Genomic DNA, 16,158 nt, shown 5'->3' with positions numbered 1-16,158 from the left:
TAATTTTGTGCTTAACTGCAGGTGAAAAACCAGTAACAGTACAGTAAAATAAGGAGCCAACAAAGTTGCTACTTGTGAGCTATAGCAGGTCTCTTTCCAAAAGACAAATTCATTTAGCTTAATTTTGAACTGATATTGGCAAAACGGAATACAGTTAAATCTGCAATAGAAAAATATTTATTTTGTCAACACTATCTTTGTAAAACAAATAGTTTTGCACCATAAACTTTGGACTTCACTGAAGCTGATTTGCATGAAACAGAACTCTTAACTGTAAGTCACAAAGAAGAGGGAAGACAAAGTGAAGCAAGAATTGCATCGCACGTCACACCAAATGAAAAGCATATGTAAAGTCTTTGTGCTTGATGACCTTAGGAGACCTCTCTGTGCCTACACTGAGTGTGATCCTGCCTGAGAGCATTTATCAGCGATACTGCATGCAGGAACACAAAGCTGAGCCGGATCAATCCACTCAGTCAGAGCCATCTTCCCACATTTATTCTGTAATGTTGGTTGCGGGAGTTGTGGCACGTCCATTGCATCCCGCAGGTCCGAGGACGTGCATGATATGGCACCATTTGGAGCAAATTCTGTGCTGAATACCAGAGCACACCCAGTTCTTAATAAATTAACACCCTGCTTTCATATTTATTAACACTAAAACCACATGTCTGCCTGTCTGTCCAACTGCTGATTTGCTTTCTCTCACTCTTTTGCACTGAGCACAAACTCAATAAAGCTGAAGTATTTTCAAAAACACAAATACAAAATTTGATACCATTGTTATATCTGAGGGGTCCGGAGCAATATATGAAAATATGATAACAATATATTGACTGTTAACTTTCATGAAGGGTCTGTGACCTGATATTAGATCACAAACACTGTAAGAATTGCAATAACAAGAGCTGCTTTATGAAAAGATAAAAAAGATAACCTGTCAAAGGAGAGTTGTAATTTTAATGCGAGGCAATATACCCAAACAAAAGCCTGGAAGATCTTCTACTGAACTGTCCAGAACTGATGTTGCCTGAGATACTCCTTACTTCCTGCAGACTATAACACCTGAGACTTCTGGAGATTGACTGTCCACAACCAACCACAAAAATTAGGTGTGGAAGGTAATGTCAGAATGCTCTTTTTCCTAGGCAATGTAGTCCTCAAACCTCTCCACAGTAAGCAGTGAACGAGTGGAAAGTTGAATCTCTTTGATTTTAGGAGAATTCTTAGATAATCAGAAAACAACTACGTTGATTATGGAGGAGACAAAACCAATTGGTTTTAGTTACAATGTGATAGCAAATAAATAAATAAATACAAGAAACAGCAACATGAAACACACTGGTTCAAATGCTGCACACTTTCAACTGTGGATAATAATTCTGCCTATTCCTGAATGCAATAGGTGGGAATGTGTGGCTAACAAGTTAATTCAAAGGTAAAATAAACTCTTTGCCCTTATTTTGAATCTTGCAAAAACGAGTATGGATCCAACCTGTCCTTTGCCCAAACAATGTTTCAGCAGCCTCATCTGGACAGCCTCCTGACCTTTCCACTTTACTCAAGCTTGACTGACAGCCTGCACTCATGTGCATGTTTGCAGTTTCTTCTGTACCCCTGGACTATCTTGTTGGCAGTGTTCCAATGCAACAGTGAATCTGGGTCAGTCACTGCCCTGTACATAAAAAGTCTAAACCTCAACAAAGTCTAAACCTCAACAAACAATGTCATGTTGCATTAGGTCCGCATAAAAACATCAGATGTTCTTCCTGAGACACAGAAGACTGTATTGCTTACAACGGCAGCCAGCATATTGCTGGGGGAAGCATGAATGATCAGAGAGAATAAAATTATGCCGTATGTCTAACCTGCATAGATTTGTCCTCAGCAAAAAATCTATTAAAACAGATAATTGGATGGAGGAAGGATTAGAGAAAAGAATAATGCTGGTTAAATCGCCCTAAAGGAGAAGTGGTGTCAAGGGATCTCAAGGACAGCATAGTTAATGGGGCATCAGACAGATGACAGCGAAGGAGGGAAGTGGAGCGGACGATGGATAAAAGGATGGCGGGCAGGTGAAACACACTTAACGTCTTGGAAAATTTGATCATCACAGCACGTACAGTTTGAACAGTGAATGTTGGAGAAATGAACATCAAAGTCATTGCTTTAACGGCAACACCCTGAGCATACAGCAGTGAGTAAAATTTCCACCCGTCGACTTTGTAATTTACCTGTGAAGTAATTGTTTTTTGTGGATATAATTTCTCATTTCTTAAAGAAAAAGGAAGATATAGAGAAGAAATTGCATTCCTAAATAAAATCTTTAATGTGTCACTCAGCTAGTTAGCCCTGACATAGCTGCTAACCTAAATGAAAAGCCAAGGTGGGATGTCAGCACTCACATATCAAGGCAGTGATTGTTTGTGACACTTCTGTCCTAGTTAGTTGACTTCTTTGACCCAGCACCACCCCTTCAGGTTTCTGTTTACTTTAGAGAAAGATATGGGAGAGCACCTTTCGCTTGACTAACTGTCCAAGAGACTGTGTCCAAAAATAATATCCTCATTGACTTTCTGTATCCTTATGCAACCAGTTTCTAGCAAAGCATTCACACACCTTCAACTTATTTGCTTTTTGTCATGTTGCAAACACAAACTTCAATGTACTTTAATCGGTTTAACATACAGCCCCGATTTCATTTAAGTTGGGACTTTGTGGAAAACGTAGAAATAGAATACAATGATTTGCAAATCCTGTTCAACCAACATTTCAAGTTGATTTTGGACATCATGGACGTCGTGTCCTCTGGGCCAAAGAGGAAAAGGACTATCTGGATTGCAATCAGCACAAAGTTCAAAAACCAGCGTGAGGGTATTGTGATTTTATTGGGGTATTAGGGTGGGTTAGCGCCCATGGCATGGGTAACTTGCACATCTGTGAAGGTAGCATTAATGCTGAAAGATACATACAGGTTTTGGAGCAACATTTGCTGCCATCCAAACTTTTCGAGGGACGTCTCTGCTTATTTCAGCAAGACAATGAAGCCACATTCTGCACGTGTCACAACAGCGTGGCTTCATAGTAAACGAGTGCAGGTACTAGACTGGCCTCCCTGCAGTCCAGACATGTCTCCCATTGAAGATGTGTGGTGCATTATGAAGCACAAAATACGACTACTCCAACGACTACTCCAACTTCATTGGAATTGGGGTTGTAATAGATCAACACAAAGCAGTAGATCATTGTGATGTAAAAAAAAAATTATCAGTTGAAAGTATTTTGTTAAATTTCCCAGAATAAAAAATTATTAAAGCTACTCTGATGCCCCTAAATAAATTCCAATGCTCTTACATACTCTGGAGGAGATGGAGGTTGGTAAGACAACTTTAGTCACGCAGTCCACAAATAAGCCTTAAGAAGTTCTGTTTGCAGTGTAGCTGTGTAGAGAACATAGCGAGAATGACAAAGAAGGTGTTGAGGTCAAATGAGGTCACCCTACTTGCAAAACACTACATGCTATGTGACCTAATACTGCACACCACCCCGATCACACCATTCCCACCATGAATAATGAACTTTGTGTTGGACTACCACATAAAATTGTGTCTGCGATGAAATGTAAAACATAATCAATAGTAATATAGTATCAATACCTTTGACAAGGCTTTTGTGTCTTGTCTTGGTCAGTATGTCACTGACCACAGTTTATAGGTCTGATCTCTGCAGAGCAGGGCTCCCTGACTGCATGTTTAAAAGAGCAGAATGAACATGAGCATGCTTTAGGGATGCACCATGAGCGATGAGCGCTTCAGTTGGAAGCTGCAGCCTCAGCAAAGCTCTGCAAGATTCAGAATTCATCACCCAGGACAGCGCTGGAAATGTGGAGGCGCTGCTCTACATGTACAAATGCAGGTACACAGCAGAACTGCAGCCATTTGTTTATAAGCCACCCATCACCTTCGTCCTCAAGGAGCATAATCAATTCTTCTGTGGAGAAAAACCATACCTGTCCAAGGTAATGATTAAATGTCAGTCCATTGCCAAGGTGTCAACATGCCTTGTAATTAAACCATATACAGATTTACCAAAAAAGGTTAATTAGGAAAACTGCAAACATGTTTGTTTATTTGATCTTTCACTTTCAACCAAAATAACTATAAAAATCTTATTTTTGAAGAACTGAAATGATTAATGATGGAATATATACAGCTTGTGTATCCTCAATGCCTGAAAATGACACAACTAGACCTCTTTCTTTGTTTCACCTCTGATCCAGGAAGTATCGGCAGTTCTGTGAGAGCTAAAGGACACTGAAGAAATCCAGTCACCTTCTAGTGAAGTGATAAGGACAGCCAAGTCATGAATGACTGAGAGGGTATGCAAACATATTAAAGCTTGTGAAAAAAAGTACAAACTGATGTACAGTGCCTTGAAAATGTCTTCATACTCATGGAACTTTTTCACATTACAGCTGCTAATTGGGATTTTATGTGATAGAGAAGAAAAGTACGGCATAAATGTAAAGTAAAAAGAAAAGGATTCATGGTTGTCAATTTCTTTTTCCAAATAAAAATCTTAGATGAGCATTTTGATCCAGCCCCCATGAGTTAATACTTCCTGAATAAAGCCGTTCCTTTAATTACAGCTACAAGTCTTATGGAGTACGTCTCCAACAGCTTTGCACATCTAGAGACTGAACGTCTTGACCATTCTTCTTTAATAGATCAAACCTAGTCAGAGTGAATGCTTAGTATATCCGAACATCTTTCAAGTCTTGGTACAGATTCTCAGTTTGATTTAGGTTTGGACTTTGACTGGGCCATTCTAATACATGCTATGATTCAAACCATTCCCTTGCCCTTCTGGTATTGTGTTGGGAATCGCCGTTGTGCTGGCAGATAGTCCTTCACCTCAGTCTCAAATATTTTGCAGGCTCTAACAGGTTTAAGGATTACCTTGTATATAACTTCATCCAACTTCTCTGTTCCTGCAGAGGAAAATCATCTGATGCTCCCACCACCTTGGGCCTGTTGGATGCCTCCATGATGCTACTCTACTTTTGGCCTGTTATGTCAGTTCACACCAAGGACTACCCCTGCTACCTAGGTTCTGCTTGCCTTGACTCCCAGTTTAGGTGAACAGAGATTTTTAAATGATGGACTGAACAGTGCTCTGTAAGATGGTCAAAACTTGACATCGTTTTATAGCTTAACCTCACTTTAAAATTTGCACATTATCCCTGTTGTGCTCCTTGGTCTCTATGATGCTGTTTGTTCACAAATGTAACAATCCTTTAATTTATTAAAAAAATGAAAACCATGCATGCTTTTGCTTTCAGTTCACAACTATGCACCACTTTGTGTTGGTCCCATAAAATTCTGATGAAATATGTTAGAAGTTTGAAAATTAAATTAAAAAAAGTGAAAATGTTTAGAGAGTGTGGAAACTTTTGCAAGGCATCATTGTGTAGGGAAACTTAACCAAAATATGCATAATAAAAACTCAATGTGAAGCCGCGAGACATTTATGAGGACTATCTGACCTTTATGACGACTTCTCATAAAGACATTTTTATTAAAGTCTTTTTCAAACTGCCAAGAAATGCTGACAAAATGCTCAGGGTACCATTTTTAGTCTTATAGTCTTTTTCGTATCTATGAAGGCAGTGTTGGACTGCTAATTACTCAGAGAGCCATATGGCTCTGGTAGATACAGCATCCACATGGCACTCTAAACTAAACACACACATAACCTTTAGCAGCACTGAAGGTTGAAGAATATGCTGGCAGAAAACACTGAATATAACTGCAGGATGGCACAATTGATGAGACCTTAAGCTAATAAGTATGCTGTGTACATGTGAAACCTAAAATGCATTACATTGTGACCCAACTGCTGCTGCCGTTGCACCTTAGAGGGTTGATGTACACCTTGCTGCACAAAGGCAGCACCATTTAACTTAAAGGAAACGATGCTCCAGCTCTGCGTGGAAATATCTGGACAGGGACAAAGCAAATATAGCCAACACTAGCATCTCACTTCCCAAATGAAGGAAACCGTACCATTTCAATGTTAGAAGTTAAAACACCAAAAAAACACTGTTGCTCATTTGTCTGTTATTTTGGGGAAAAAATGGTTAATTTTATTTTTTTATAATAAATATAGACTCGTTGACAGCTTAATACATAGCGTGACTATCATACAAATAAAAGTAATAATAAGAACAGCAGAGCATTGATTAGCTCTGACAACAAATCAGAGGAAGAGAAAGACGGACTGATTACAGAGGCGAAACTAACCTGACCTACATGATATGGACAAAACAATACCTGAATTTCCATGGTGTCTTTAATCAGTCAAAAAAATAGATGAATCTTAATTAATACGTTTATTATTCCTTGGAATGAAAGGAATATAAGCCATCCAAACATAACAACATATGCACAAATATACTTCAGGTGAAAGTGTTTGATGTTCTGCTGCCCTCTAGTGTGAGCCAAAGGAACAGCCACAAATAACTCGGGCACTCAAGGAAAAAATAGGTTAATCCCAAAGAAACTACAGTTAAAAAAAACTGACACAGTGAGGCACCTAGAGCAGTTAGCAACACTACTCCACGGTGTTTGTGTGGTGAAATGAGCCAGTGCCATATCTGCTGATTCCTATACGTGTTCCCCTCCCTCAAATCTTTCCAGGCAGCTCCTGGGCCTGTTGACGTACAGCTTGTTGTCTCCCTGGGTTTGTACGTTTTGTGCACATCAAAGAGTCCTAGAGGATCTGCTCAGTGCTCGAGGCTGAGATGTCCAGTAGTCTCCAGGCGGCATATGGGTTTAGTTCTTCCTGGTCTCGACACAGAGCCCACACGTACATCATCCTGAGCACTTTATCCTAAAACAAAAAGTAACAAAATAAGCAAATACAGCAAATGCAAAGTCATACAGAAACAAAGTTTAAGTTTGGGGGGATAAGTTTAAGGGGGATGAAGGGAGAGAGGATGCAAGGGAAGGAGGGAGGAAGGGAGTAGCAAACAAAAAAGAAAGAGGACAAAAAGAAAGAATGTAGGACACAAGACAGCAAATAAGGGAAGGGCAAAAGTATGGATCAAAAGAAGTTAGGATAAAAAAGCAAAGACAAATGGATGAAGTACAAATGAAGTACAGCATAGGAACCCAGTCACCTCTAGGATATCTGCCGCCCCACATCTGTTGCGATCTGAGGACCTTTCTATAAACTGTGCTCACAGTGTAATTCTTAATGCAAGTTGTGCCTTGCTCATATCCTTTCCCACGAGTCACACCAAGACTTGCTCCTCGAAGAAATACGATCAGTCCATAAGGGGCATAGGCTAGCATTTAATTCAAGACATAAAACTGAATAGTTCATGCACCTTTAATCCTCTTGAAGTGGTGTTATACTCAGACAACTGGGCAGGTGCCAGCTACATGTTATAGATTGACCTCTTTGTCATTTAAAATGGTCCAGAGGTTAACTGAGGGACTAACATGGCAGTTTTACAGCTCATAAATGAATCTGGATCTTTTTTCTAGGCCCATAAAGTATTTAATGAATGCCTTAATGTGGTTTCACTGTCTCACTGAATACTGCAAATAAATCATTTATTTGAACACAATTGTGGAGGAAGTCTTGAGCCAACACTTATATTTGTATATGCTGCCAAGAGAATAGAGGAATCTGAGCAGCAGCAATACAGTGTACATTTTCAATATGATTGCCTGTAATGTAAAAACATATTACATGAACTTCTCTCTTGACCTTCTCCAAATGTTGCGTTTATAGCTGGGAACACACTGCACGGGTTCACACGAACACCTGTACCTGCTGAGGGATCACAGCCTACAGCATTTATCTGACAGGGTACATTTCTGTTGCGCTCTCCTATCAAATGAGAGATGCATTTGGAAACATGTTATGATTAACCCACATGTGAATATGAGCTGGAAGATGTGGACTGTTCTACTCTTCTTGAGAGTTTGGAACACGTATTTGAGTTTGTGTGTTTTGCATTGAGTCTCACTGGTGGCTTTAACCTAAAATGTTATTTCTATCTTAAACAATAATACAATGTCAATGCGTACTGTTGTGCTTTATTTAAGGGGTGTGCCTTCGGCGCCGGGTAAATTAGAGTTTTGACCCATAAATGGATATAAACCACAAGTTGTTTTTTTCCCCTCTCTGCTCAGTGCGTTCCAGTGTTATTTCGAAAATAAGTTTAAAAAAATTTGAAATCAGAAGTTGGAGAAAAGGGGGGTCCGCCCCACCCATCCAATAAGACTACAAGGGGAACACTGATGTTTCTCCGTGTTGTTCCCCTCCCCACTCTGATGAAGACGTTGTTGCTCTCATCGTACCTTCATCTTCATCTCAAAGAACCCTTTTAGACAACGATGGGTAAAAAAAAGTTGAACACAAGGGAGAAAAACTGCAAACAGAAAAATCATGGCAGTGTAACTTTCAGCTGTTGCATTATATTAAATGTTAAAGATAAACCCCCATTATTGTGATTGTGAAACAAAATGAGGACTGGCAGAATAGAGATACCTTTGAACAACCTTAATGTATGATATGTATACAAATACAAACAGATGCATGTATTTACAATTCTTTGTTATACTGACACTACACAGAATATATATCTACAGCCAAATCTGCGTTGGAGCCCTCAGTAAAATGTGTTGCATAGGTCTGGTTACAAGAAAATTAGTGGCCTGTTGCATGCCTTTCTGTTGATGTTCTGCAAAGAAGTGGCCCTCCTTCTCGCCCAAAAATGACTATCTATTGCATCGTAGAAAAATAATAATGTTCAAACTACAAGAGCGACTTGTAGCAACGCTGCTAGTGTGTCCCTCTGCACCACACAGCCTTACATCAAGACTTAAATAGGCGAAAAAAACAATATAGTTCGTCTCCCGCGTGAAAAGTTGTGGCGACACGTACAGACCTTTAATAATTTATTACATGTCATAATTTGCTTAAGGGGGCAGGTGGTCCTGTTGGCGGGAGGGGAGGGTCCTTGGATGATGGTAGGGAAAAGGCTTGTATGTCCAAAAACATACTTGGCAATAAAGCTTTTCTGATTCTGATTCTGAAAAGTATGATAAATAGGTTTATACTATGTGGACAGTATTTCATTCAGAAATGTCAATTTGCTAAATTAAGTCTCATTAACCTAACGTGTCTTTAACTTAATTGTCTCAAAGCTGCTGCCGTGTCCCAGACTCTCTTTTTTAGCGGCTGTCGGTTTGCAGTTGGATCGTTAATCAGGTTACATTACCTGACATCCAGATCCGCCTTAAAAAATTCAAAGATGTTTGTTTGAATGCGACTTTGGTCGGGTCGGTTCCTCTCACACACTTGATCCTCCTCGTCTTGCAGATTGAACCCCAAATAGAGTGAACTTTCCCCGACTGGGAATTGGAGGTAAAATTGGGCAGAAAATCATGTATTGTCCCCAGCTTAAGACTATTTGAACCCCAAATTGTTTTTTTGAATTTGTTTTTTACATCAGTGGTTTTTTAGCCATACTCTTCTATAAATGGGTAAGCTTTAAACATGTGGCAGTTCTAAGACAAAAATCCACAACAGTGACCTTAACGATCAGTGTTTCTGTTTGGTTGTTTTACTTACAGGGTCTCCCTCCACCACTTCTCCCTTGGCATTTCGAATCACCATGACCAGCTGAGCCTGGAAAGTTATAATCAGCACTGGACCCTGCTCCATCATCTTTCCCATGGCTAGCTGGGGGGGGGGGGGAGAAAAAAAACAAACAAAAAATGAATGTTTATTACAGAATGTTAAAAATGATCCCTATCAATAATCAGAGCCCAAGGTTGTGCTTTTAAACCTTCTTAACTGACCAGGAAGGCATTCATAGGTAAAGGGATGCTACATGCAACCTCAGCACATATGACCATTTTAAAAAAATAACATGTCAGTCTTTAAATGTGGAACTTGCAAAGAAGTAAAGAAAGGACATTGGGAAAAGAGAGAAAGAAAAAGGGAAAGATCAAGGTAGGAAAAAGGAAGAACACGCCAAGGGAACTAAAAAAAGAAAGAAAGGAAGACAACAGAGAAAGGACGGAAGGACAAAAGGAACAAAGGTGGGTGGGACTCAAGGAAGAAAAGAAAGAAGGATGAAAGGAAGGGTGGAGGACAGGAAACAAGAAAGAAAAAGAGGAGGTGGGAAGGAAGAAGTAAGGAAGTTCACAAGGAAGGACTGAAGAAATGACACCAGGAAGAAAAAGATGGAGAAGGAAGAATGCAACATTAACACATTGGGAAGGTAAATAAATTGTAGAAATATGTATATTTTTCCGTACTCTTATTTTATTTTTTATGCTTATTCAGGCCTGGAAAATACTGAAATCTGATTCCATACTTTTTCAGATTGCGTATGAACCCTGTTAAATATATACATATATCGCTTTCTAACTTCTAGGTTTCTGCTAATTAAGTGTTATTTGCAGCTGCCCCTCCCCTCCTCCTATAGAGATCAAATCTGAAGGCAAATCTGACCTCTGCAGTAAAAAAACTGCATATCTTGGCTTCCTTACACTGAATGGGTTTTTAAACAAAATAATGACCAAGTTCAACAAAGTTACGTTCACCAAGTAACAATAAATATACATGGATTATTATATGGTACAGGAGTTTTGATGGTTTCAGAAGAAACGGCCTACTGTTCCATGACAGCCCCTGGATCTGCTAGGACGATTAACAGAAACAGTGTATGCTCTCATCTGCATGTTTCTGAACATTTATGTGCCGTCTTTCTGCAACCAAGTCTATGCTAGGTAAACATCATAAAATGATTTCATTGTAAATGTAACTAAACATTTACTGCAGCATAATAGCAATATGTGGAATCCTCTGAAATCCTAAAGTGAAATTCACTTTATAACAGAATATTCAAATTAACACACTGTGGAACGATGGATTATAGGTGGATCTGAAACACCAGTATGTCTGAGACTGAATGTTAATCTGGAAGAATCGGGTCTAAAATAACTCACGTCTATATTGTCTATGTCCAGAATCTTAGAGTGGAACTGAAGTCCCATGGCTTTGGCTTGATGAATTGGATGTGCAAGCTGGCTGTATGTCTGTAAACCAAAGGAGAAAGACAAAGATGATAAATAAAATCCTCAAAACACATCGCACACCCTGAGCAGATGTAACTCCAACGATTAAGAGCTCTGGACAGCATCCCCTGACAGTCTTTGGTAACTGCCGCAGAAGACCACCAAACTGACATCCTTACCGCTTCATAACACCAGTCCTTCAGTACCTCCAGCTCCCCTCTGATCATCGCCTGTAGAACAACAAAACCAAGATGTCTAAAGACATGTTGGTTTCTTTTTAAAAAAATCCATACTTTTCCAGAATAATTTCCAGATACTGCATTTAATTTATCTTCCATTTATAAGGCCTAAATACATTTTACCAGGAATTCATTAACTTTAAATATGAAACCTGCAAAGACTGATGAATAGATGCTTAAAATCACAAACTCATATTTAAACCCACAAAAGACAACCTCCTGACAGAAAGCCCTCAGAGTTTTAAGACAAGCTGGACTTTTACCAACATACCTCCAGAATATTTGGGATGATGTCTTGTTCACATTGCTTCAGGAAGGAGTCCTTGTCAAAGGAAGGGTCCAGCTTCAAGATCTCTGTTAAAACCTCTGACATTTCTGTCTTTGAAAACAGACCACCTAAACCAAAAAGGCATAAGAAAAAGGCTACGTTAAAAAATACAAAAACAAAACAGGTTCTAACTGTTCAACTCAAAAAGACAAAAACGTAAGCCATAAACAACCTCTAAAGAGCCTAAACATGAAGCAACTCGGCAATTAAAGAGGCAATGAGGGAAGAATTAGAACAACTACTATTGATTGTAGCTGGGGGTGAAAAGATTTCTCGAATGATTCGAGTAACTGGATTACCAAAATTCTAAATATTTAATAACAATATCAAAATCAAAAAGAAGGCAAAAAAAAAAAAAAAACAGGAGCAAAAAGAAGCACAGAGAAAATGACAGAAAGCCTCAAAAGTCTGGCATTAATTTAAATTTAACAAAAAAGAAAACTGAATATTGAATTAGCTTTCTATAATAGCATGTCTTCGATGTTGCAAAACCTGACCAGGAAACATCCGCTGCAGCGGTGCTTAAAAGCCCCCCGAATAGAAATATATTCCCAAAATATTTTCAAAATACTGCAAGAGAAGAAATGATGTGAGGAAACTGAAATTGAGTGCAATGCATAAAGTGTTTATTAAGCCTAAACTTAAATTAGCTGTTTGCCTTTTTGCCAGGTAATGTGTAGTTATTTTTTATTTCTTGTCTGTTTATGAAATAAAACACAGCAAGATTGAAAAATGGTAGTGGTAAAACTTCACTACACTACAAGGGTTCTATTTTATCTGGATAACATTCTGCTTTTTGATGATTAAAAATCTCTTTAAAAAACCCAGAATGCAATATGCAAGAAACACTTTATACACAATTTTATTTGTGACCATTTTTACTAGAGACAGCTAGAACTTGATGTTAATTCAACCAGAAAAAGACTGTGTTTTTGACATCAAATGCATCGTTCGCTACAAACGTTCAACTGTACACTAAAAACATATCGTGTTATTGCATTTTAAGCAATAAAATATACATTTTCTTTTAAAAAGGATTTATTTGTCGGTTTACTTGCATTTTCTCTTTCGTGTATTTCTATTTCTCAGAGTTTAATGAAAAATCTGCAGGGATTTTTATCCGATTACTCGATCGATCGTCAGAATAATCAACAGAATACTCGATTACTAAAATTTGCTGCAGCCCAACACTCGGCACATCTGCTATGAAGCATTGTATTCTTAGTAAATTTTTGGGGATGTTATCTGTATCTCCAAACCATTGGTGTCTTACCTATGATGTTGGTCATCTTGTCAGTGACAGCACGGGAAGCTCTGATGAAGACGTTGTTGCTCTCATCGTACTTCATCTTCATCTCAAAGAACCCTTTTAGACAACGAAGGGTAAAAAAAAGTTGAACACAAGGGAGAAAAACTGCAAACAGAAAAATCATGGCAGTGTAACTTTCAGCTCTTGCATTATATTAAATGTTAAAGATAAACCCCCATTATTGTGATTGTGAAACAAAATGAGGACTGGCAGAATAGAGATACCTTTGAACAACCTTAATGCATGATATGTATACAAATACAAACAGATGCATGTATTTACATTTCTTTGTTATACTGACACTACACAGAATATATATCTACAGCCAAATCTGCGTTGGAGCCCTCAGTAAAATGTGTTGCATAGATCTGGTTACAAGAAAATTAGTGGCCTGTTGCATGCCTTTCTGTTGATGTTCTGCAAAGAAGTGGCCCTCCTTCTCGCCCAAAAATGACTATCTATTGCATCGTAGAAAAATAATAATGTTCAAACTACAAGAGCAACAGTTAGGGAACAATGACAAAAGCAGGGACATAGTGAGATATTAGGATTAAATATTCCGTACTATTAAAGACCACATTGTTGTCCTTGAAGTCTTTCCATTGTTGGTACCATTTGGAGTCTTTGTGCAGCACCACACCCATCGCTTCCCTGAAGGACACAGAAATGAAAGCCTTAGAGCTGTCATTCAACTCGCACATCATTATGAGTCAGAGAGGAAAAGACAATTCCTGCATCAAATAAATGAGTAAAGGTAATCTAAGTTTAGTTTTCAAAAATGTTACATATTTAGGAGACACAACAAGAGGTTAACGGGCTCCAGTCTGAAAACTACCAAGCTTGATAGAATTTCTTAGAAAGATGGATACGGATACGTGTTTTGGTGTGTAACTTCTTTGCACTCTTTATCATTTTTAATTCCACTGCTCAAAGCAAAATGAGTGGAACTATTTATTTCTAACTCAGGGGGGCGTTCCTCCCTCTCAGTATCAGAGGACTCAATGGGCACTCACGTACTCGTTGGCTGCGAAGACCTTTCCGTCTTCCCCTGTCCCCTTGGACGAGAACTCTGTCCTCTTTCGGAGTCTGGCTGGAGGCTTGTAAGGCCCAGTTTGGCCAAGGTCACCAATCTCCTTCTTCACATTCTCCACGCTCTAAAACAGATTCATAAGCAGCTGATGAGAAATAACGGAACAGAAATATCCTTTATTGTGCAGCAGTGAGGTAATTCAGGACCACCAGCAGCAAAGTGAAGGGAAAATGAAAACATGCACACTAAGGTAAAAAATATAAAAACAAAAAATACGAATAAAACGTGTAAGGTTCAGTCTTAACATTCATAAGTCCCATTTGTCAGTATAATACAGGTGTCTGGAAAAATAAATAGAGAAGAATGGAAAGTAGACAACTTAAGTTTAGGCTGTAATAAAGATATAAATCTGAGTAAGTTCATACTTGAGATATTGCTCTGAATGCCCCCGTCTTCCCCAGCCTCTCTCCGCTCTTGGAGACTGTTTCTGCAGATGTCTTTGCCGTTTTGGCTGCTTCCTCCATTCCCTCTTTGATTTTCTTGCCAATTTCTGTTCGACTGACCTCTTCCAGCCCCTGCCCATCCATACAAATAATCAAACACATTTAAAGAGAGTCTACATCAACCTGAGTCCTTAAAAATAGAAGCTAGAACAAGCTTAGACACATTTAAAACTCACCTCTTTAACCGTCTCAGAAATAGTTCCCAATTTCTTCTTAAAAACCTCGGACGTCTTCGCCGTTTCCGACTCTATGGTTTTCTAGGAAAAGAAAGTGGAGCGGACTAATAGTCAGAAGATATTAAGAGGCCAAGAAGGAATTGTGGGAGTGCTTTTGTTTGGGTAGAGATACTAACATATTTCCTCCGCGCTTGTTTCAGAGCATCTGATTCTTCTAGTTTTTTGGCTTCTTCTCTGAATTTCTTTATGTTTTCTTTCATTTCTTTGTTCTTGTTCAGCTCATGCTTTAGATTGTCCAAAAACTCCCCCAAGAAACCTTTTCTCCCTCCACCCTTCTCACCCGACATATACCGCACCCGAAGAAGAGGAGGCTGAGGCAAAACAAAATGATAAGTGTAAAGTAAATTTAAGGGAATGTTTTATGACACCAATAAGAAACACCCTAGAAAAGAATTCATGCTTCTTAAAATTTTACACATTTTGTCACATCACAGCCATAAACATCAAAGTATTTTGCTGGAATTTTATTAGACATATTAACAAAAGTTGTGCATAACTGAAAACTGGCAAGAAAGGTTTTCAGTGTTGTTAAAAATAAAAATCTAACCACTGTGTCTAGCATTTATATTCAACCCCTCTTAGTAAACACTTTATAGATCCACTTAAAGCTGCAATTACAGCTTGAAGTGTTTTGGATTTAGGTTGGGAAATAAAGGCTTGAAACATTTCACTCTACTGTAGGTGGAATGAATCTATATAGTGTACGAATTTCACTTTCTGAAATGAGTGACAAAATATATTGAACTTTTTCATTTTGGAGCTGTACTTGTATACACATGTTAAATACAGATTGCATTTATCAAGCCAGGCTGCTCACTCCAGAAAGAAGTCAGATTGAGGTACTGCTACCTGTGGATATCTTGAGGGGGGCCCACATATCCTGTAAACATGGGTTCTGTTCGGTAGCAGCAGGTAAGAGGAAGGGAAGGCAACCGAGCCTCTTCTTACACATACCTGAACAGAGAAACAAACTTCAGTAGACTGCCAACTCAAGGTAAAGTCTTGAACAAAAATATGGAGAAGACTTCAAAATGTTGAATAGTAAAATATTGGATGCAACGTGTGGAGCGTCTATACGGTTCTTTTTAATTAAAGTAAATATACCTCCAAGTCCAACAGATATGAAGAGATTTCGTCGATAAGGGCTAACACAGCTAGCTTAAGCTACATTAAATGGGTCAGTTAAGCCTGGTCATGTCTTCCTACGTCAACTGTCAATACGAAACTATTAAAACATACAGTTCCCCTCTTGTCAGCTTCTTTTCTTTCAATCTGGAAATGATGTCCCAAACACTCACCTGGTAACACTGACACAAGGGGGCCGCCATCTTGAATGCCGTGCCTGTAGCCTTCTTCTTCTTCTTGTATTATTTTTGGCAGTTGGCAAATAACGTTATGATGTGCATTACCG

The 16,158-nt window shown here is 38.8% G+C and overlaps 1 protein-coding gene across 1 annotated transcript; it reads right to left on the bottom strand.

Annotated features, from left to right (window-relative positions):
* Positions 1-6,119: 6,119 nt before the first annotated feature.
* Positions 6,120-16,158, bottom strand: timm44 (translocase of inner mitochondrial membrane 44 homolog (yeast)). Its single transcript, XM_047374044.1, has 13 exons — positions 16,046-16,158; positions 15,597-15,701; positions 14,864-15,058; positions 14,688-14,768; positions 14,434-14,583; positions 13,996-14,132; positions 13,544-13,629; positions 12,943-13,035; positions 11,613-11,737; positions 11,282-11,332; positions 11,034-11,123; positions 9,649-9,759; positions 6,120-6,891 (listed from the first exon to the last, which is right to left on the bottom strand). The coding sequence occupies exons 1-13, from the start codon at positions 16,073-16,075 to the stop codon at positions 6,772-6,774; spliced, it is 1,374 nt and encodes a 457-aa protein (XP_047230000.1). The 5' UTR covers positions 16,076-16,158; the 3' UTR covers positions 6,120-6,771.

The sequence above is a fragment of the Girardinichthys multiradiatus genome, chromosome 9, assembly GCF_021462225.1.
Source record: "Girardinichthys multiradiatus isolate DD_20200921_A chromosome 9, DD_fGirMul_XY1, whole genome shotgun sequence".
In the NCBI taxonomy this organism is placed as follows: domain Eukaryota; kingdom Metazoa; phylum Chordata; class Actinopteri; order Cyprinodontiformes; family Goodeidae; genus Girardinichthys; species Girardinichthys multiradiatus.
Note: the sequence above shows the minus strand (reverse complement) of the source record. Positions and strands in the feature narration are given on the sequence as shown.

Coding starts and splice junctions, on each gene's coding strand:
- timm44 (XM_047374044.1), bottom strand. CDS start 16,075: ATGGCGGCCCCCTTGTGTCAGTGTTACCAG. Junction 14,584..14,687: donor TTTCTGAGACGGTTAAAGAG/GTGAGTTTTAAA, acceptor ATGGATGGGCAG/GGGCTGGAAGAGGTCAGTCG. Junction 13,630..13,995: donor AAGGTCTTCGCAGCCAACGA/GTACGTGAGTGC, acceptor TGTGTCCTTCAG/GGAAGCGATGGGTGTGGTGC.